This window comes from Strongylocentrotus purpuratus, unplaced genomic scaffold, assembly GCF_000002235.5.
Source record: "Strongylocentrotus purpuratus isolate Spur 01 unplaced genomic scaffold, Spur_5.0 spur5_scaffold_11, whole genome shotgun sequence".
Taxonomy (NCBI): Eukaryota; Metazoa; Echinodermata; class Echinoidea; order Camarodonta; family Strongylocentrotidae; genus Strongylocentrotus; species Strongylocentrotus purpuratus.
The window spans coordinates 3045633-3067570 of NW_022145596.1; the positions used below are offsets into that span (position 1 = coordinate 3045633).

Genomic DNA, 21938 nt, shown 5'->3' on the forward strand with positions numbered 1-21938 from the left:
AATTCAAACAAGGATTAAGAGTCGAGAATGGAACAACGAATCATCTTCTTTCTCTAATAATTTAATAAAACGTAAAAGCTTCCACGCCTCGTGCTGAAGGGGGAAAGCTAAATTCAAACAAGGATTAAGAGACGAGAATGGTACAAAGAATCGTTTTCTTTCTGCCCGAATATTAATTTTTTTTTTTTTTTTAAATCTTTTCTCGTTTATTTTGGTGACAAATAACACTTTCACAAAATACATATTATGCTCGCTCGCTTCGCTCACTAGCCGAATTGTGAAACCAGAAAATTACTTTTTCGGGCAAAGGGCTATAGCCCCCCCCCCCCCCCGATGTACCGGTATGGGGCTTCTATTATGACCTTGTCAGTATTGGTATATTGAGTTGGACAAAAACGGTCTGCGCAATTTTTAAATTTCCGCCGCCCCCCCCCCCTACTGGAAAATCCTGGATCCGCACCTGAGTGATGTGTAGACAAAACAATACAATAACCCAAAGATAGAAATTTTGGAACATGTAGAATGCAGCTTGGAACATGTACAATGCAATAATTTGAATGATGGTAGTGTGTAATCAAAACAATATTATCCCCTAAAGATAGAAATTTTGGAACACGTAGAATGCAGCTTGGAACATATACAATGCAATAATTTGAATGATGGGAGTGTGTAGGCAAAACAATACAATTACCCAAAGATAGAAATTTTGGAACACCTAGAATGCAGCTTGGAACATGAACAATGCAATAATTTGGATGATGGGAGTGTGTAGTCAAAACAATACAATTACCGAAAGATATACATTTTGGAACACGTAGAATGCAGCTTGGAACATGTACAATGCAATAATTTGAATGATGGGAGTGTGTAGGCATAACAATATTATCCCCTAAAGATAGACAGTTTGGAACACGTAGAATGCAGCTTGGAACATGTACAATGCAATAATTTGAATGATGGGAGTGTGTAGGCATAACAATATTATCCCCTAAAGATAGAAATTTTGGAACACGTAGAATGCAGCTTGGAACATGTACAATGCAATAACTTAAATAATGGGACTGTGTAGTCAAAACAATACAATTACCGAAAGATAGAATATTTGGAACACGTAGAATGCAGCTTGGAACATGTACAATGCAATAACTTGATTGATGGGAGTGTGTAGGCAAAACAACACAATTACCAAAAGATAGACATTTTGGAACACGTAGAATGCAGCTTGGAACATGTACAATGCAATAATTTGGATGATGGGAGTGTGTAGGCAAAACAACACAATTACCAAAAGATATACATTTTGGAACACGTAGAATGCAGCTTGGAACATATACAATGCAATAACTTAAATAATGGGAGTGTGTAGTCAAAACAATACAATTACCGAAAGATAGAAAATTTGGAACACGTAGAATGCAGCTTGGAACATGTACAATGCAATAATTTGGATGATGGGAGTGTGTAGGCAAAACAACACAAATACCAAAAGATAGAAATTTTGGTACACGTAGAATGCAGCTTGGAACATATACAATGCAATAATTAGAATAATGGGAGTGTGTAGTCAAAACAATACAATTACCGAAAGATAGACATTTTGAAACACGTAGAAGGCAGCTTGGAACATGTACAATGCAATAACTTGATTGATGCAAACAATGCACCTATGAAAAAGATATAAATTTGGGACACGCAAAATGCAGTTTGGAACAGGTTAGATGCATATGCACTAACTTAATTGATGCAAGTATAGATGCAAGTAATGTATTCAAAACAATACAAGTGTAGTGAAATACATATATTCCCTTTCTTGAATCAGTATATAGTGCAGATGTGCTGTCATAGCCTAGATAGAACTGATATGCATGCACAGCGTGAACGGACAGTACACACGCCGTGTCGGCACAAGCATAATGCATATTCATTAGGGGGCGTCAACATTTCCTTTACGTAGTGACGTGCGCAACGCGCAAACCTCTACAGGTTCCAAAAGATTGCCTACCCCTCTACGAACGGTGTCACGATTACGCAATCTTGTTGGAATCTAATTCTCAGAACAACAAAACCAGACCTGCGCGCATGCGACATCTAGCTAGCTCACACGGCCGGGGTGTCATCTGTTTTGGTTTTGGAGCCGCCAACCAACAAAACTCGACAGAACTTCAGTTAGGCGGTGCCTGGTGACTGCTCTTTGACGTTGGATATGTGGAGGTATTTAATTTTTGAAAGCCGAAAATATGATAAATTAGTGCAGTGCAGTGTGACGTCTTGCAAACCTCGCCCATATCCATCGGGCATCCTTAGCATGCAGTTAGCTTAGCCTGGCTTGAGCTGGCTGGCTGGCTGACTGGCAACGGACGCGGACGCGGACATAGCTTCTCCTTCTCCTTCCCCCCTCACCCTCCCCCTCCTCCACCTCCTCCTCCCCCTCCTCCTCCCCCTCCTCCTCCCCCTCCTCCTCCCCTCCTTTTCCCCCTCCTCCATCTCCTCCTCCTCCGCCTCCTTCCCTCCTTCCCTCCTCCCCTCCTCCCCCTCCCCATCGTCCCCTCCTCTCCCTCCCCCCCCTCCCCATCGTCCCCTCCTCCCCCTCCCATCCTCCCCCTCCCCTTGCCCTCCCCTTCCTCCCCCTTGCCCTCCCCTTGCCCTCCCCTTGCCCTCCCCTTGCCCTCCCCTCCTATCCCTTGCCATATGAAAAACTTTCGTTCATCTGCTCCGCACGCGTCGCACCGTGAGCTACAACACGTGAAATTCCTTACCATTTCATGCATTACCTACGCTAAATCACAGCAACAGCCTAACTGAACCCACTTTTAATACCGTCTCGGCCTGAATTTTAAAGTTCAATGTTTTCTCTTTAAGATGATATAAATTTGAAATAATTTCATTCGCGGGGAAAGGTTGCACTTTTTGCTTTAAAATGTTCAAAAAAAACCTTTCACGACACTTTCTCTATGGAGGTCAACGGATTTTCGCCCAAAATCCGTCAACTCTCCACACTTATCTTGGCTGTATAACTGATTCGATCGGCGAATTGCACCATCTCGCATATCAAATTGAAGCAGAGGTTTCAAAGATTCCAGTAATATATCATTCATTTTGATTGGATAAGAGGAAAAGGTTGCACTTTTGCATCCAATGATTTGCTGTCTCTCATGTATGCTCCTTTTTGCGCAAGAGCATGACATAATGCCACACTACACGAGTTCCATAGACGTACACATTAGCGTGCGAACTTTTGCGTTGCATGTGATTTGAAACAGCACATCTCCTCTCGGAATGTTCTTCAAACTTGTCCATTTTGTGTAGTTATTTCTTTCAATATGTGAGTTTTAACCTTAAAGCTGATACTCTAAGACAATCCCAAATACTGAGATAATTACATAAATAGAAAGCTTTTAACCCCATAATAACACCAAATGGTGTCCACCCGACAAAACAAGTTTAGAATAATGAATTTATTCGAGTAAACTCTACCAAAATATCTAAGTCTGAAACCCGGAAGTGCACGTAGAGTCGGGCCTCTATCCGTGACGTCACGAACGGGAGTCATGGGCTCAGTGAGAGTGAATGGCAGTGATATCCCTACGTAAATGCTATCCTGTCAGAGCTTAGATTTGTTGTTGTTAAGGAGTATATTTGATGGATTTTCTGTTTTCATTTGAATGAAGAATAACGAAGCAACATTTTCCAGTCACTGATTTCTTTTTATATCCTCATATTCACCTATTTGGTAGAGATTTAAGACGAGTTTACTGCTTAGGAATTAAAGTTAAATCGTGCACTTATGAATAGGCGGATGCATTATAAATTATTGTCATCAGATGTACATGAGCAGTTTTGTAAAACGATTAGGTCTAGAACTATGATAGTACTTATCATAGATGTGTGTGACTGCCTCAAAAAAGGATACAGTACCAGTTAAACATTTTATGTTGTAAAATATCAAACTTGAACGAGATCATGCAAGCGCGCTTCCTCTATAATATTTTGGCGAGTGATGCGGCTCTTGCATGAACGTTCGTGGAGCGAGCAGAATCGGGAGGTAACACCAAGCCGCTGCTCTAGGCGCTGCTTGCTTGTGATGGAACGTACGTGCGCTAGTTATATGTTTATCGGCAATTGCAAGAGAATGAAAGTGACGTTGCCAGCTAAGAAAAACAACTAACAAAGACTTGCTCCTGACTACCGGTGTCAGAATTGGTAGATGAAGGATGTTCAGGGCCAAGGAAGGCGAAAGACATGGGAAAAAGGAAGAAGAAACCATCGGGAGATCGCTGCAGTGTATGGTAATGAACTGTGCATGGGTAGACAGCTACTGTTCACTCCGTGCCTGGGCCGATTTCAACACCAAAACAAAAATTACATGGTGAAAATATTGACTAATAGCACATCGTTGGCATGTATATGTCATAATTTTTAAAAGGGGAATTGATATTAATACTATGAAGTACTAGGGGAAGGTAAAGAATTGTACATAGAATTATGATTTATTAGACTTTTCAACCTTTGAAACAAAAATATGCAGAAAATCGTATCACTCTGCACATGTTTGCTATGGAACATCCGGGTAGGTGAATATACTCTCTCCCGGACGTGAGGTCATAAATAGTAGACCAGCGTCGTGACTGATTTTCTATGCAAAGAGAGGCGGATATTTTAGACATTTCAATTGAGGATTTCGAGTAGACAGAATTTTTTTGTGATATACTAAGTAGTTGAAAAACTTAAAAATAACATATACTTGCCGTAGGTAACAAATTAAGGGACATTTATTTGCTTAGAGTATCAACTTTAAATATAGAAAGAAGAAGACATGTAGACTGTAGTAATGATAATTAAATGGTGATACATCATGGATTTGTTGTGTAATTTGCCAGTGACCATGAAGAAACACAAAGGATTTTGTAAAATTGTTCGTCATAAACCTCAGACCCTGAGAGAGGAATGTTCCATTTGATTGTGGGGTTAGATATATAATTAGTGAACTCCTTGATATTGAATTATCGATATGAATTCAATCTTCAACAGTTTTAAAGTCTTGTTATTTTTTTTTTGTCGTCTTAGAGTTTCATTAAAAGACATAAACATGCAAATGAAATCGTCCTTGTTTTATGTTCATGTTATGAACAAGACCCATTCTCCCTATTTTGTCATAATGGACGCACCCAGTGATCTGTGTTACGCGCCAGTGCACACTGCGGGACTTGGTGCGAAGCTCTGTGCAGAGTTGACCGAGCCGGTGAGCAATCCATTTTATGAACGAATTCGCCCCAAAGTTTTCCATATGCTCCCTCTCCTCCCCCTTGCCCTCCCCCTTGCCCTCCCCCTTGCCCTCCCCCTCCTCCCCTTGCCCTCCCCTCCTCCCCCTCCTCCCCCTCCTCCCCCTCCTCCCTCCTCACCTCCTCCCCCTCCTCCCCCTCCCCCCTCCTCCCCCTCCTCCCCCTCCTCCCCTCCTCCCCTCCGACCTCCTCCTCCACCTCCTTCCCTCCTCCCCTCCTCCCCATCGTCCCCTCCTCCCCCTCCCCCTTGCCCTCCCCCTCCTCCCCCATGCCCTCCCCCTCCTCCCCCTCCTCCCTCTCCTCCCTCTCCTCCCCCTCCTCCCTCCTCCCCTCCTCCCCTCCGGCCTCCTCCCCCTCCTCCCCCTCCTCCCCCCTCCTCCTCCTCCTCCCCTCCCCCTCCTCCCCCCTCCTCCCCTCCCCCTCCTCCCTCCTTGCCCTCCTCACCCTCCTTCCCCTCCTCACCCTCCTTCCCCTCCTCCCCTGGTGCAAAATATAGTGATTAAAATCATTTAACAGATATTTAACAGGCTGTTTATTAAATGGTTCTAAGATGGTTTTATTGATTGTCCATCTTTTTTGTATGATTTTGTCCCCTTTTCCAGAATTTACATGATTTACATTAGAACTGAGAGTGAGATGCAATGAAGAAGGTTCTAATCACCGGTGCATCTGGACTCCTTGGCCGGAAGTATTGAAAACTTTCCAAGCCTCTGGATGGGATGTTCTTGGACTGGCTTACACCAGAGCAAAGGATAATCTCAAAAAAGTTGACTTGACAGACACCGAACCCTTGCAGGATGTCATCAAAGAATATCAGGTGATGATCGAGACTTTGAAAAGGTCGCATATAATTGTTAGTAAAGTTAGCTGAAAACATGTGGAAAAACAATGGCACACAGAACTATAGTCAAGGCCACCAAAGGGAATCAGAGAATGTGGCCACTGCATGTAGACTGGTTCTACAACATACACTTCTTCCTAGAGGGAGACAAACTTCATGGCCACTATAGACAGGTGGTCTGGATAGAGAGACGGCTGGATAGAGAGACGGCTGCTAAGACAGGTTTGGCTGTAGTTTACTCAGAATAAATCTGAATGACTTGCACTTGTTTTTATATACATGATGATTCTCTGAAATAGCTACAAAGGGCAGTTAGGGTGTAATTGTCATATGGAGAAGTTTTAAAAGGAATGGATAGTTCCCTGATGAAAGTTGTCCTGAAGTGGTTGTCTGGGGATAATTCATGAAGTGCAGGGGTTAGTGGTACATATGCTTTTGGAATCTATAATAGTAATACGCTAAGGCTCCGCGGGGGGCGCGACGTCTCCGCCAACCTTTGTATTCTATTGTTTTTTAATGAGATCGCCGACCCAAGTTGGTGCGGCTATCTCCTCCTGAACCCTGCCCTCGGGGTACCGGCGACCGGTGCCGTCGTCCGCGGGAGAGTCTACTCTAGCGAATTGGCTATACTCCGCCCGAGGTCCTCCTCCGTGTCGACGTCCAGGGCGAAAACAGACGCGACATGCATAATGCAGGATATGCGTGACGACAGAGCTACCTCATGGATATTCAACATGACATCCGTAGACACACGACCGATGACTGTCCACTCACATTAAGTTGCGTATTAAATGCACGACGCACAGGGTCGGGCTTACCCGAGTAAAGCATCTTTCTATAGGATATCCATTGTATAGTAGCTGCACGAGCCACAGAGATACACACGAAGCTTCCCGTCCACGTCCAAACTTAGGGACCTATTTCCATCATTATTGCCGCGATTTTTATATAGGTGTCGTGAATGGAGGTATGAAATGAAAGCTTATTTTGTGATTATTACGGCCATGCTACTAAATTTTGATTATCATTTTCTAAAGGAAAGTTTTCACAAGAAAACCATTGGACTGACAATTCAGTCGCAAGCTGCCTTCAGTCAGTGCAGTGCTGCTGTGCAGTGTGTGTGAGCTGCAATTTAACTCCAGCAAGCTCCAACACCGGCTCCGCGCACCGAAGGCGTCCGAGGCCTGCGGCGCCGGTGTTCGAGCTTTCTGGAGTTACACTGTGTGTGTGTGTGTGAGTACAGCTAAGCTGAGCTCGAGTCGAAGAGATTTGACACTTTGAAATTGTTATCTGTTGGTTTGCATCATTATTGCCGCGATTTCAATATAGTTTCGTGAATAGATTTACGAAACCTGAGCTTAGAATTAGTAAAAGTATTACTAATGTCTACGTTTTTAAACGACTGTCTGATTTTCTTGTGAAAATTTTGCTTTGAAAAATAATTATCGAAATTTATGGTCAGAAATAATCACAATCTAGGGTCTATTATGTTACAGTTCTTGCATCAAATCAATGCATGAAAACTTATTTTTTGAACTAGAAAAATGTTTTTTTTTTAAATAGGCAATTATGAAGAAGGAAACCTGAAACCCTGAGTTGAGTGTATATTTGTTTCAAGGGGCCATAAACCCCCGAAAGCTTGGGGGTTTTAGGTGTTTAATTAGGGTCAGATGAGCATATTTTTAATACTTTATTTGTGACACTTGCGGGTCACTAATTGGCGTGGGGTCAATACGTAGAGTTGCGTAGTGTTGCTACCAACTACGCTGGCCTACGTTACTATATGCTGAGGGACAGAAAGGGGTACGCAAGATGAACGAAAACAAGTCAACATGTTTAATTTTTTTCGCGTACTTTCAGCGTAGAAACTTGACGCAGAAAGTACGCCTTTTTACGCAACACTATGCTACCCTACGCCAGATCGTCAAAGCAGTAAAAGCTTTCCACACAGTAAGCAACCATATAAGCAAACCTGTATGCCAGCCTACGCATAACCTACGCAGGGACTATTTTCCCATTAATACGCAGCCTAATTTCTGCGTAGTCGGTACGCCACACTACGGAACTCTACGCAGTTCCAGTGGCTTAAAGAATAACTACCGGTACAGTTGGATCTTTTTTAATTTTTTTTTATATAAGGCCAAATTTAAAAAAAAACATGTTTAGCGTCCTGTTTTTTCGAAAAATGGGAAGGAGGAGGCCCTTTTTTTTTTTTTTTTTTTTTTTTTCTTTCAAAATGGCTGCTCAGTACATTTTCCCTGACATTCAGGCTATTTTTCAAGATGGCGGCCGACAATTTTTTTTTTTTCTTTTTTAACATCAGAAATACATTTTAGCAGTGCTTTTCATGTTTTTTTTCTTTAAAAAAAAAAAAAAAAAAAAAAAGAAAAAAAAATCAAAAAAAAAAATTCAAAAAAAAAAAAAAAAATAGGAGAGGAAGCGGGTGGGGACGCTGTTTTTTTCTGTCAAAAAAAAAAAAAAAAAAAAAAAAAATTCAACAAAATTTCAAAAAAAAAAAAATAGGAGGCGGCCCCCAAAAAGGAAGCGGGCGGGGAAGCTGTTTAAAAAAAAAAAAAGGAGGTGGCCCTCAAAAAGGAAGCGGGCGGGGACGCTAAACATGTATATTTTTTTAATGGCCTGAATGGCAAATAAAGTTCTTAAAAACTCTATATATCTATTTACACCCCCGCCCCCTCTAGAATCCCGCGGATTTCCGCGGGTCCTGCTAGTATGATTATATCTTGTGAGTGTATATTACCAGCAGCGCTCAAAATACATGGGGGCGGTGGGCGATTCGCCCCCGTGAGCTACATAATCGCCCCCGTCAGGTTGCTCACGGGGGCGATTGCAAAATAAAAAATCGCGCCGGTAGAATTATAAAATAAAGATTATCTTTTCTGTTATAACTTTAACACCATATTGAGTTTCAATTTTCAAACCTTAAACCAATGAAATGGAACTAAGATTAGCGTGCAAGATATCTCGTTTTATGAGTAGGCCTATTATTACCGATTCAGCTCGCAGTGCAGTGGTTATAGGCCTACTGCGGTGCGTGTGCACGCTGCCGCGCCATGTCTGCTGGAGATGGAGGCGATCGCGCAAGGGCAGAATCTTGAATCTTGAATTTGTTGCACCCAAAAAGCTACGTTGACAGCTGTCCAGGGTGGAGTAATAGTGGTAGTGTGTGAGTGCGTGATGTGTGCAAGTAAAAGAAGCCAGACATTGTGCAGAAGAAGACATGTAAACTGGAGAGTACGAAGAAGTAGGGTGCATCTGGTGAGAACATTAATGTCGGCTTCATGGCTTCCCTCCCTACACGGCCCAGGTGGGCATGCCCATCATGGCTATGATGGACGGGACTGCGGAGGTCTGAAAACCAGCAATCGAGCTAGATGTTACAGCTACTGCTGGGAGTCTGTTCCATATGGGAATAACTCGGGGGAAAAAACTGTACTTATAGCAGTCCACTCTGCAGGGAAGCTGGTGAAAAATAAATGGGTGTGTGGTGTGTCCACGTAGCTCTCTCTGGTGCAAGACTGGGTGAATACCAGGTGTAAGTGGGATGTTCACCATGTTCTTGTGGATTTTGAAGAACATTCCACACTGGGCAAAGATTCTTCGTTGTTCAAGAGTATTCCAGGCCAGTAGAGAAATCATGGTCATGGCCTGGAGAAGTTTTTTGTTGTCAGTAAATAATGAACCTCAACCAGTAAATCAATATTAGGGACTTTTAGATTTGCATGATGAGAACGTGGACTGCAACGTGTGACCTCCTTTTAAGGCACTGCCAGTGATTAAAAGGACGTAACACGTGCATGTCCACTTCCACGCAAATCTAAAAGTCCCTTTTGAGGAGAAAAGGAAGACCAAAATGTCGTGGAATGATATGGCAACATGGGCAGATCTACGGGGGGGGGGGGGGGGGGGGGGGGGGGGGGTTAGGGGGTTTAACCCCCTCCTCCCACCCCGGCCCCCTTGGGCTGCCAAGTGAAAATGTGATATTAAAGCGGGGGGAGGGGGATGCTGGAGAGGAGGACTACTAATCTATTTTATTTTTTCAGGGGGCGGGGGAGAGTGAAGCGCCGTTTTAGCATGACTTTCTTTTTAACTCTTATTTTCACCTATCTCAGATAACCCTAAGTTTTTGGTTGCTGCTTTATATGTAGTTGATAATGCATGATTAAAATAAAGAGAGAGAGAGAGAGAGAGAGAACCACCATCATTTTGCAATGGTTCAGGGTTCGTGTAATATACATTTGAAACCATTTCTTAGCGTCTCAACCCTAAAAAAATAGCAAAACTATTTTTGAGGAAAAGCATTATACTGAATTAAATAAAGAATAATAGCTTTATATTGGATCATACTTATACTGATACAGGCTAAAGACAATGTGGTATTTGTATAGAGGTATTCCAAATTCCAAAATGACATTCTGATAATCAACATTTGTTCTGGTATCATATGATTTCTTAACGTGACATAGCTTCTTCTCCCTCTGCAAAAAAAAACAGAAAACAAGGTTATTTAATAAAAGGACCATGCGACAAATAATCATTGTGATTCAAATTGATGCAAGGATTTTTTTTGAATAAGCAATGCTTTTCACCAGAATCTTCTTTGTAAAAACGACTTTTATAAATCTCAGCCATGCAATTCTGCCACTGTGCTGTAAGATCACTTTGAGATTAGGAGAAGTGTATTATGTAATGGGTATTTTAAATTGAATGGAACGTCTCAACTCAGTAAGCATGGCTGAGATTTGTAAAAGTTGTTTTACAAAGAAGATTCGGGTGAATAGCAATGCTTATTCAAACAAATATTCGCATCAATATGAATCACAATCATTATTTGTCGCTTAATCCCTTTTAATGACCTTGTTTTCTTTTTCGTTTGCAAGGGGAGAAGAAGATATGTCATGTAAAAGACATCATAAAGATCAGTGTTGTATGCATATATATTATATACACAGGCCAGTAACAGCTATGTAGCTTGTAAATTTGTAAGAGGGAAAATGCTGATTGAAATGATAATGAAGAAATAGCAAATAATTGAGGAGTATCATAGGTACCAATTCAATGGATATTTGTATAAAAAAAGAGCCCCCGTCAGTAATAAAAGAGCCCCCGTGAGAAGGCTCACGGGGGCTCTTTTTTTTGGGGGGGGGGGGGAAGAGCCCCCGTGGACAAACAATTAATTTGAGCCCTGATTACCAGTGATAACTTGGTACTAGATTATTTAATTCCCACAGGCTATTTGCAGGACCACATGTTTCCCAATGGCTTATCTCTTCATTTAAATTCATTTTGTAGCCAGATGTTGTGATTCATGCTGCAGCGGAAAGGAGAACTGATGTTGTGGAGAGAGACCCACAGACGGTACAAAAACTCAATGTAGGTGCCACAGCTGTGATTGCTTCAGTTTGTGGTGAGATATACCAAGTTCAATAAATTAAACTTCTTCTATTTTTCAAATTTCCTATCAGTTAACTTCGAGCTGTAGAAGCACAATGGTCATAGACTTGTGGTTTGTGATACACTGTGAAGTAATCTATACTAAGTAAAGATGAAAGAAAAAAAAAAATCTGAACCAAGAAATGACAGTTTATTTGGAGGTCATTCATTCCTGTAAATGTTTTAAAGAGTAGCCATGTGAATTAGTAATAAAATGATTCCAGGCGAACTTGATTATAACAATTTCAAAGCAGCTTAGCAAATTAAGCAATTGCCATCATGGATATCATGGTGAGTATCGACTTATTGTGGTGGAAAGACACATCTGACCTGTAATGTACATCGATGAGGGGGCATACTCATGATTACACCATTTGATGAACTTTCTTGAGGTCAGGGATGTATAAATGCTACTGATGTGTATCAAACTATCATTGAAGGGTATAAAAACATGTTGGGCACAATATTAGATTATATTTTAACAAGGAAATAAATGCTAGTACTTCTTTTATGATTTTATTTGCTTACTGTATTCAATAGAGAAACTTGGCATCTTACTGATATACATCAGTACAAACTATGTCTTTGATGGGACAAAACCTCCATATAAACCCTCAGATGCCCCCAATCCACTCAACAAGTATGGCCAGAGCAAGCGTGATGGAGAAATAGCAACTCTTGAACACTATCCCAGTAAGCCATCTTCATAATCTCTACTCTTCTCAATGAATATTCACTACACAGTCCGAAATCGATTATTGTTTCCTAAAGCTAATTATAATAATACAAATTCAGTGTTTTTATATCGCATATCACTGCCATAGCATCTTTACGTGCTTCGGAAGAAAATATAAAAGGTAGAAATAGGTGCTGTAAATGCCTGACTGTAACTTGGTCAAAATGCTGTTTAAACAGGTATGTTTTGAGGAGAGTTTTAAACTTATAAGTTGTGAATGCTTCCTTCACATGAGATGGGCCAGTGTTTTAAAGTAGAGGGGCAGCATAAGCAAAGGACCGCTCCCTTTAACACTTGGTCCAAACAAAGTGCATACTTTAGCAAGGTTCATTCAGACATTCTGGAGCCATTGAATTGAGACGCTGATAGGTCCGTAACAGTATTCCCACTAAGTATCTTAAAAATTGTACACCAAATATTGTAGACTCTCACGCCTCACTTCCAATTAATTATGCAACTGACTATCTCTTCCAGGGCACAGCACTAATGTCCTTTGGCAAGACATTGATCTACATTTGCCACCCTCCACCCAGGTGTTAAATGGGTACCCGGTAGGATGCGAAAGCTAATGTGCTTAGATTAGCAAGTGTGCGCTTGTAAAAATTACGCCTGGCTGGAATGCTCCCCAGGGAGTGGTAATGTGCATACCTTGTGTGCGGGTAAGCCTGAATCCGATGACTGGGGTAATAATATCTGTAAAGAGCTTTGCGAGGGCTTTCGGTCCTGAAAAGCGCTATATAAGAACTAGCAATTATTATTATTACAGTGTATATAATCTTGAAGTGCTTATGGGAATTTGAATCTAATGAGTACTTTCTTCTTCATGATAGGAGCAGTGATCTTAAGACTACCCCTCCTCTATGGAAGCATAGAGAGATTGAATGAGAGTGCAGCGACCTATCTCCTACATCAGATCCAGGATACTAGTAAGGTCCAGGATCTGTGTGACTACCAGCAGAGAAGACCAACTCATGTCAGGGATGTGGCCTCAGTGTTACTCCAACTGGCCCAGAGGCACTGTAAGGTAGGTTTAGGGTTCAATACCAGACTCATCATCAGTTTGAAATTCATGCTGCATTGAGTATGTTATATTATGTGGTGATCAAAAGTGGTGATGGATAATTCTACATTTGCCACATGTGACATATGATGTACATGTAACCAGAAATTGATTAGAAGTGAGGATCTTCTTGGCAATTGGCTTTGAATCATGACCATTCAAAGTCCTGCTGTATGCAACAATTTCTCAAAAATGAAGAATATATGAAACAGTAAAGGCAGAGGTTAAGATAAGATAAGAAAAGATATTTATTCGTCTTTCTATCAAATGTCACATAGAGCATAGCATTAGATCATTACACATTTACAATGCAAACAAAATTATGGTAAAGATAAAAACAAAGTGAACCAAAAGAAAGACTAGGAGACCCTGGTAAAAGCAGAACTTGTAAGTTTAGGGTCCCCTCTGGAACAAATAATTGGAATTAACTTGTGCAATGGACAATAATTATACAACGATTTTACCAAAGTCCTATTTGGGTAAGCCACTGTCTAAAATAAGGTAATTATTGAGCTTTTGCACAGGAGGAAAGATGGAAATCTATGTATGAACTTTCTTTTGTGATGGGATAAATTGAACCTTGAATTGTTTATAATATTCTTTTCCACCCAGGGAGAAAGGGTCTCTGGTATCCTGCATTGGAACACCTCTGAGCAACTCACTCGATATCAGATGGCTCTTATTATCACTGATGTCTTCAATCTCCCCAGGATCATCTCATCGCAAACCCGGATCCCCCTTCTGCTGGCACGCCACGCCCCCACAATGCATCCATGGACATCTCAGCTGTAACTGACCTAGGGGTCAAAGTTAGTGATACTTCTTTTCGGAAGGGTATTGAAGAAAGTTTGGCTCCTCATTTGATCTAGGACCAAGCAATTATAACTTTCATTTTTCTATATTATATAATATATCTCTGAATGCTGAATATCCAAAAGATATAAATATATTTGAGTAAATCATATGAGTGCAATGAAAAGATAATATTCTTAAACCAAGGCCAAGTTACATGTTTTTACCCAGAAGTGTGTGGTACAGTTTGTATCTATATATTGCAATTAGGTTAACCAAACATTCACCGCTGCATTTAAAAAATTAATACATGTGTGTGATTTATGATTTCGTTCTAACAATCATTTCAATGTGGGATCATAAAGAAATGGAGATGATGTAAATTATTAACTAATGTGTGCTAGATTGTCTTTTCCTTTATGCTTGCTATATAAAGTGCAGAAACTTTCCCAGCCTAAAGTGTTAACAATAATGTTTATAGTCGAATACCATTGCATATTCCCCAAACTCATTCTGTGGGGTGAATTTTGTAAATCGAGACCACTTGCAAAATTGTTAAAATTTGTGTTTTTTCATTATGTTGTTTTATGGCATGAAAATGATTTATTTCATAATGAGCATTAATTGGTAGTGGAGAACCACAAAATATGTGTATTCTTTTATATCATGATTATTGGATATTTATTTCTTGTATTGAAAGCTGCAGTATGATGGGCTCTTGATCCTTTGAAAAATTTGGATGGTCGCGTTATACGACCTTTCGTGAACAAAAGTGGAAGATGATGAGACCTTTTGTAAACTTGCCGTATGGTTTTCACAAAGTGTCGTGTATATTGGACAAGACCATTCGTAGATGAGATGGGTTTATTTCATAAACACTACCCCCCATATTTCGTCAATAAAGGGGCATGTTTTCACAAAAGGTCAGCTGTAACAGGACCAAGTGACCCAACGCGATGACCCAATGATTCATAGTAAGCCTGATCCTCTTTATGTTGGCTGAGTTTGACTACACCTTGATATGAATATAGTATTCGACATTGACACGTAATGTCTAAAATTTGACGTATTTCAGAGTATGTTTAAAGTTGTGGTAGTATAAGTTATCAGGCTCACAGTGAAACTGTCTAAAAGTCATTCTGCAATTGTTGATCATGTAGAGTGTAAAAATTTCCCACGGAAACAGCGTGGATGTTTATACATTGTACAAAAAATAAGAAAATTACATAAACTTGTTGATTACATGAACTGGAAAGGAATGTTGTAGTTATGTACTCTGGCCTCAATGTCATTATTTTGATGGCTGTAAGCTTGGCCTTAAACAGAATCACATGTCAATAATTTCTGTTTTTAACTGGCCCAATGTGTCTGGATTGCTGGCCTTGATTTCATCATCGCTGAAAATTATCAACATTAAAATACAGGTATGGAACACTGTATTGTCATATTTAATGTCCAAACATTTTTATTTGTTTCTTTCTTCTTTCCTTCCGTTTTTTTGTGTAATTAGCTATCAATTTGTTTATCATACTCTACTTTATATTGTTAACATTTAATGTAAATGTTATTTTGATTCTATTATTATAAGGTATTTATTTAAATTATATTTTGCCAGTTCTGTAACTCAAGGCTGCTTGCAAACTTAAATAAAAATGCCATTGAGTACTAAATACATACAATGCATTTATTAATCTAGATGTTGATGCATGACAATGCTTGTAAAATGAAGAGTAAAATGGAATTCAAGTTGATTTTCTTAGGTAGTTTGGAATTTTTCTTTTCCAGATTGGTAAGCTATTCTAAATGTTATTTCTCAGAGAGGAGACTATTCAGTTGACTTCCATATAGCTTTGTTCCGTTTGTCCTCCCAGGAATCAAGAGTCGCTGTAGACATTATGGGTCAACAATCCTCTTGTTGAGGCCCTGGGCTAAGGCATAGTGACATCCAAATATTTAGAGATTTGATATTATTATCTAGAGACAAGTTTCATTATGTACATTTTTTTCAGAATTATTGACAAAAAGTTAAAGTTACACTATCAGCAGTGGAGCATGGCAGAGAAAGAACAAAGTAAACTGTAGGCCTATATCCATTGGCAGTGTTTTATTGATGACTAAAGTATAATCATTTGAAATTTTGATCAATTCTCCTGTTTTATGTCTCAGAATTGATTAATTAGCAATATTTAACATGTAATTGAGCAAGACACTTTGTATTTTTATATGATCAAAACGAATAATGTGATTGTGTTTCTATATAATGATAAAGAATTATCCATAAACAAGAACAGTCATGTATATATCATTGAATAGCATGATAATATTTATTGTCTTGTAAAATAATATGTAAAGTGCAAAGAGGGTTATTTAGTTATCATAGTTAAGAAAAATAACTTAACATCTGCACTTCAACATAATTCTCTTTCAATAACAACCTATTTGGAGTATTGTAATTTTTAGACGAGTATGGCTGAAACCGAGTTGATAGAACGTGCTTACAATATTCAGCTCATTAAACTGCCATATATTGTCTTCCATTGCTTCACTGTATTCAATTTATAATGTAAAAAAAGTTCTATTTTCAATGTATTTAATGTGCAGTAGTTCTCTGTTCAATGCGTAACAAATAAACAAAATATATTCTAAATAAATTTTGAGTTAGTATTATTCATTTCATGCAAGTTGTTTCTTAAATCCCAGCCAATTAATGTCTATTAAGATAACACAGGTATAAATGGAATTCAAAGATAACATCTTTCATGACCTTAAGATGAATTGCAAAAAAAAAGGTAGTTAAGTCTAACATTCAGTTTACTGTAGACCTATGAGGGTAGAAAGCAAAAGCAGGTCAGTTGTATCTGGATCTAAATCCAGATATAACCGGTATTTCTAGTGGAACGAACTGTTGGTGAAGCACTTACCAAACAAATTGTTGAATTTACTTTATGGTGTTGGTATGAAAGGAGAGAAGCAGATCGAGATGAGAAACAAAATGGAGATTTCCTTGAGTTGTTGAGAGTTGAGTTTACAATAATAAAAAGAATAGAATACATACAGTGGTACAACAATATACAAATGTACAAACAGCTTGGCAGGTAGCAGCCAGAAAGGAAGCGACCCTTATAAGTGGCCGACCTAAAGAAGATTTAAGATTAAAAGATGAATATAAAGGACTAGATTACAAGGTCAAGGACAGAATTTTAAAAAATACTACAATACAGTGGGGGAAAATGAGATGGACAACTGCAGCTAAAAGGGGCTTATCGTACTTTGTTTGAAGAAAAGAAAATGACTAGAAAAGGACAGAGAAGTAGATGGATGAAGAGGGAATATTGGCAAGAGAATATGTGTCGGTGAGAAAAGTTCCGAGAGGGAGATAAGTTATATGAATATGACATGTGTATTATTACGTATTTAACACTTGCACAAAGAGCATTCCATAGACAAATTTTGCGATTGAAAATTATTTTATAAAAAGACAGGATATCTTTGGGTGCCTAAAATGAATTTTCCGGGTTTGAAGAGCTTAATGTCTCAGACGGTGGTGAGTATTGTGGAATGTGATTAAACTTATTAAAGGATAAATGCAAGAATTTTACATGTATGTAACTTGTTAGCATAACTTTATACACGCTCGCAATCTTCACGCTTATCATGCTTAATCTGGTCCCATACCTTGACTATTGTGTAGAGTGCGTTAGGCTAGAGTGTTTCTTGAGCTTGCGAGCGCGAGCTGGCTGCCAGAAATCAATATATTCAACGAATTGATAGTGAAAAATTACGAAAACACTCTCCAGGAGAAGGATTGGTGTCACATTAGTGCTAGGAATGTGTCTTTAAAAAAGGAAAATGTTTGGTTATCACTGAATAAGAAACTAAATATGATTGAAAGCAGCACTTCAAATTCAATCTTCATTTTGTTTTGTTTATTTTGTTTTGACTTTGTTGATTGTCTTTGTCAAAAATGTCGAATGCATTGCCATTGACAATAATTATTTTCATCTACCTTGATGGCCGGTGGAAAGTGGGCAGTCAAATACATTGCTGTTTGACTAAAAACGTTTGAAAAGTGTAGATGAGAGGGGCAAAAACTGCTGGTATTGATTTTAGTGTTGATGCCATGGTAAATAAATACAAAGGTTTATGGGTCACACTCATTTTAGGGAGCAACTTTAGAATACCCCACCACAAAAATTGACCAGACTCTAACCCTAGGTGTTCTAAGTTTATGTACATAACCTTATTGGTGCGGTATTCTAAAGTCAAGTCACAGCTTAAAATAAAGCATGTCTAAAACATTTCTTTTAAGAAACAATTTCCTATGTTCAGTGATGTCAACTGATGACTTCTGGAAGTATGCTGACATTGCTGAGCATATCTCACTCTTTTCTATTCTTTTTTTAAAATCTTTCTTTTTTTCTCCATTACATTGCATAGAGTCTAGGGATATATATTTGTAATATGGTATATCATTAATTTTGAACTAGTGCAGCAGTGAATTCGCGACACAGCCCAAAAAAGGTATAGTCACGTCCCATGAGTGATGTACAGACTCATGATACTGTTCTGTCGGTCATTATATTCATGATGGATTATGTAATCTAAAGTATCATAGTGGTGGTCATTATCTCTTTTTCTTGTACAAGCTGCATAATTGAAAACAATAGTTTGACTAAATCAAGAGCAGGAGGGGAAGTGGGAGGGGAGGGCAGGGGAGGGCAGGGGAGCGGAGGGGAGAAGGAGGGGAGAAGGAGGGGAGAGGGAGAGGGGAAGGGGGAGGGGGAAAAGGAGGGGGGGGGGAGAGATTTTAAACAAGATCTTCCATCTACAGACAGCTCCTTTTACTGGAAGCTAAGATCAGCAAGAGATGTTCAACTTCTGAGCTCAGACCAGGAAAAAGTGTGTGCCATTTTACAGAATAAATAATTGATTAAAAAAAATACGAAAACATTTTATAATTTGTAAAGCATTGTTTTCATTAAATACTCTTTTTGTGTATCATTCTCTAGCTACAGACATATTGCACCTGTCTACGGATGACCTTTCCAGTGACGAGGTCGTTGAGCAGTCACCCATCATCACTAGACAACAATAGTTCACAGGAGGGAGAGAAAGAACCTCATCTATTACATGCAGTATGGAGGATAAGATCACTTAAACGAAGGCCTTACTGGGAGAGAGATATCATGAAACAACTAAGATTAGAGGATGTAAGTATACAACATGGAACACTATTTAATCCAATAGCATTTTCAGTAGTGGGGAACGTGAATCACGATTTTCTCAAGTTTTCTGGCTCAAATAACAGGGAAGATTATTTTCTTGTAAATGATAATTTGGATTTAATAGTATGAATGTTATTCAATAATTAGCTTTTAACAATGAGGTATATTGCTCTGTACTTTGTATTTCCCTTTTTGTTAAAAGCATTATGATTCCAGTCAAATGAAGAGAGGACATTTTAGCTTGTACCAGAAAGTGAGATGTTGGTTGCAAAACTTTACGGTTAAGATTGTTACCTGCAGTCTTTTCTAAACTTTTTGATTATTTTTCTCTCCTTTAGATCTTGAAATTGTATCACAAATATTACTCACAGGATTATCTGTAGCATATTTTTAAACCTTTATCAGCAAGTTTTCCCTCAAAATATTTTGCCACTCAATTTCTCAAAGTAACTGATGGATACAAATTTGAAAGTTGTCACTCATAGATTGAAAAAACAAAAAAACATGAAAATGTATTGATAACAGTAGATATTGCTTAGGAATGGTTGATATGATTTATGGTATTAACAATTTGAATGTTATCCCCAATCTTTTAACAGACTCGTAAGCCTGTCATCCACAAGAACACCCCCTTGGTGAATTCCCTCCTGACCCGCGTCCGCCACCTTATCCGCATCAAGCCTGTCAATCCAGTCTATGGAATGCCTGATGGGGACTATGAGGAAACTTTGCTCCAGTGGAATGGAGATTTCATTGTGAAAAGAAAAATTGAACCACATGGAGAGGAAAAGACTGCTATATCAGATGGAGCTGATGTGAAAAGGAGCTAGATTGTTAGTGATATCATGATATCATGGACATATATTGACGAAGACTAGAATTGGATGTCTTTGATAACCATGAGATAATTTGGAACAAGGATTATTGATGATGTAATTATTCCCATGCAGAAGGTCCTATTTGTGCTCACCCTTATGATTATATATGTCTTACAATGTTTAAATGTGTATTTAAAACAGACATGATAATTGCCCCTGATAATATCCAGTAACATTGATTTTTTTCCTTGTTTTCTGACATTTTTGGGGGAAAAACAGCTTATTTATGAATTTTCATGTTAGAAGATAACATATAATTAAACCCTGTTTAGCAAAAACTTCACAGTATCACAAAGCATGGGCTTACACATTAAGTTGAATTAACTGCAATTCATTTTCCAGTCCTATTTCATTACATATATTCTGCCAAGAAAGAAAGAGGATAAAATGAAATACTGTCTGTTGTAATTCATATCCTCTCAACAAAGATATATATGCCCTTTAGGTTCTCAACAAATGATATTACCTCTTGCAAGCTTCTGCAGATACATTTATGTAAATATGTATGTAGGATTATTCAATGAGGTCAGTGCATCATTCAAATACACTATCTAAGATTTTGGAACTTTCCTGTTGTGAAAATGAAATGAGCAATGGCTTCTTTCTTATATTTTGTACTGTGTGTAAAAAATAGTTATATGAATCTAATGCAGTAAAGATAGAGAGAAGACTGAAAAGCTTCCAGTAGCAATAGGCCATTAAAAAGCAATAGAAAAGAAGAACTAGAGAGAAGGGGAGGGGTAAGGGTGAGAGGGTGGGAAGAAGAAGAAGGATAATGGCAAGGAAGAGAGGGAAGGAGGAGGTAGAAAGGGAATATATATATATAGAGAGAGAGAGAGAGAGAGAAGGGTGGGATGGAAAGAAAGAGGAGTCAAAAACAGTCAAAAGCAGAGATACAAATGAGGAGCAATATGTGGCGAGGAAAAGAAAAAGAGTTGTAGCTGTTTGAACGTTGAGGAGAGGAGTAGGCCCTACATGTGTTCAATGGTGGATACAGATGAGTGGAAGATGTAAATGAGGATGACGAAACCGGACTGGCAAGAGACCAAACAATTAAATGTGTAGTAAACAGCTGTTTTAGTGGCGTTAAGGGGTGGGAGTGATGTCGTGCCTCCCCCAATAAAAACTAAATAAATATAAAAATGAAATCTTTGATCTATACCACCCCCTCCCACCCCCCCCCCCCCCCCTCGCAAAAAAAGCTCCTCAACAAGATTATTCTAGAACCGATCCAGGTAGTAAACAAATCAAGGAATATACGAACAAAAATAACTATTCATCACTTCACCAGTAATGATATATATATATATATATATATATATATATTTGCTGCAATGATAAATGCAATAAAGATGAAAACTACAGTAATACATTAAATAACTATGAAACTGCAAAAATTGGTTAGAGCCATTGTCAAGATTGACCACGTATATTACTTGAATGCTGCCCTCTAGCTGCCCTCTAGTCCCCTGTGTGGACAAATAGATCCCTGCATAATTATGAAACTATAAATAAATTACATAAACGAGCAGCATATATTATATCTGGATGTTCGTGGTCAACTCCTTCACACGAGGTTTTATTACAACTTAATTGGTCAACACTTGAGGCATTGTATTCAAGAGCAATGGGGAATATGGCATTTAAATGTGTTCACCATCTTGCACCTGCCTTAT

The 21938-nt window shown here is 39.0% G+C and overlaps 2 protein-coding genes across 2 annotated transcripts; both read left to right on the forward strand.

Annotated features, from left to right (window-relative positions):
- The first annotated feature begins 5155 nt into the window (after positions 1 to 5155).
- On the forward strand, positions 5156 to 14159 carry LOC594552 (methionine adenosyltransferase 2 subunit beta). The gene is made up of 5 exons (XM_030981234.1): positions 5156 to 5239; positions 11431 to 11545; positions 12112 to 12264; positions 13138 to 13331; positions 13980 to 14159. Exons 1-5 carry the CDS (start codon positions 5156 to 5158, stop codon positions 14157 to 14159), a joined length of 726 nt encoding a protein of 241 aa, XP_030837094.1.
- A 3411-nt stretch (positions 14160 to 17570) lies between these two features.
- LOC594557 (39S ribosomal protein L30, mitochondrial) lies at positions 17571 to 20849 on the forward strand. Its single transcript, XM_793993.5, has 3 exons — positions 17571 to 17703; positions 19169 to 19369; positions 19984 to 20849. The coding sequence occupies exons 1-3, from the start codon at positions 17662 to 17664 to the stop codon at positions 20212 to 20214; spliced, it is 474 nt and encodes a 157-aa protein (XP_799086.3). The 5' UTR covers positions 17571 to 17661; the 3' UTR covers positions 20215 to 20849.
- The last annotated feature ends 1089 nt before the right edge of the window (positions 20850 to 21938 follow it).

What these genes read in the sequence shown, in the direction of transcription:
- LOC594552 (XM_030981234.1), top strand. Translation starts at nt 5,156, where the DNA reads ATGGACGCACCCAGTGATCTGTGTTACGCGCCAGTGCACACTGCGGGA. An exon ending in GTGCAGAGTTGACCGAGCCG is followed by an intron (nt 5,240 to 11,430) that starts GTGAGCAATCCA and finishes TTCATTTTGTAG; the next exon opens with CCAGATGTTGTGATTCATGC. An exon ending in TGGCCCAGAGGCACTGTAAG is followed by an intron (nt 13,332 to 13,979) that starts GTAGGTTTAGGG and finishes TTTTCCACCCAG; the next exon opens with GGAGAAAGGGTCTCTGGTAT.
- LOC594557 (XM_793993.5), top strand. Translation starts at nt 17,662, where the DNA reads ATGAATTTTCCGGGTTTGAAGAGCTTAATGTCTCAGACGGTG. An exon ending in GCTTAATGTCTCAGACGGTG is followed by an intron (nt 17,704 to 19,168) that starts GTGAGTATTGTG and finishes ATCATTCTCTAG; the next exon opens with CTACAGACATATTGCACCTG. An exon ending in AACAACTAAGATTAGAGGAT is followed by an intron (nt 19,370 to 19,983) that starts GTAAGTATACAA and finishes ATCTTTTAACAG; the next exon opens with ACTCGTAAGCCTGTCATCCA.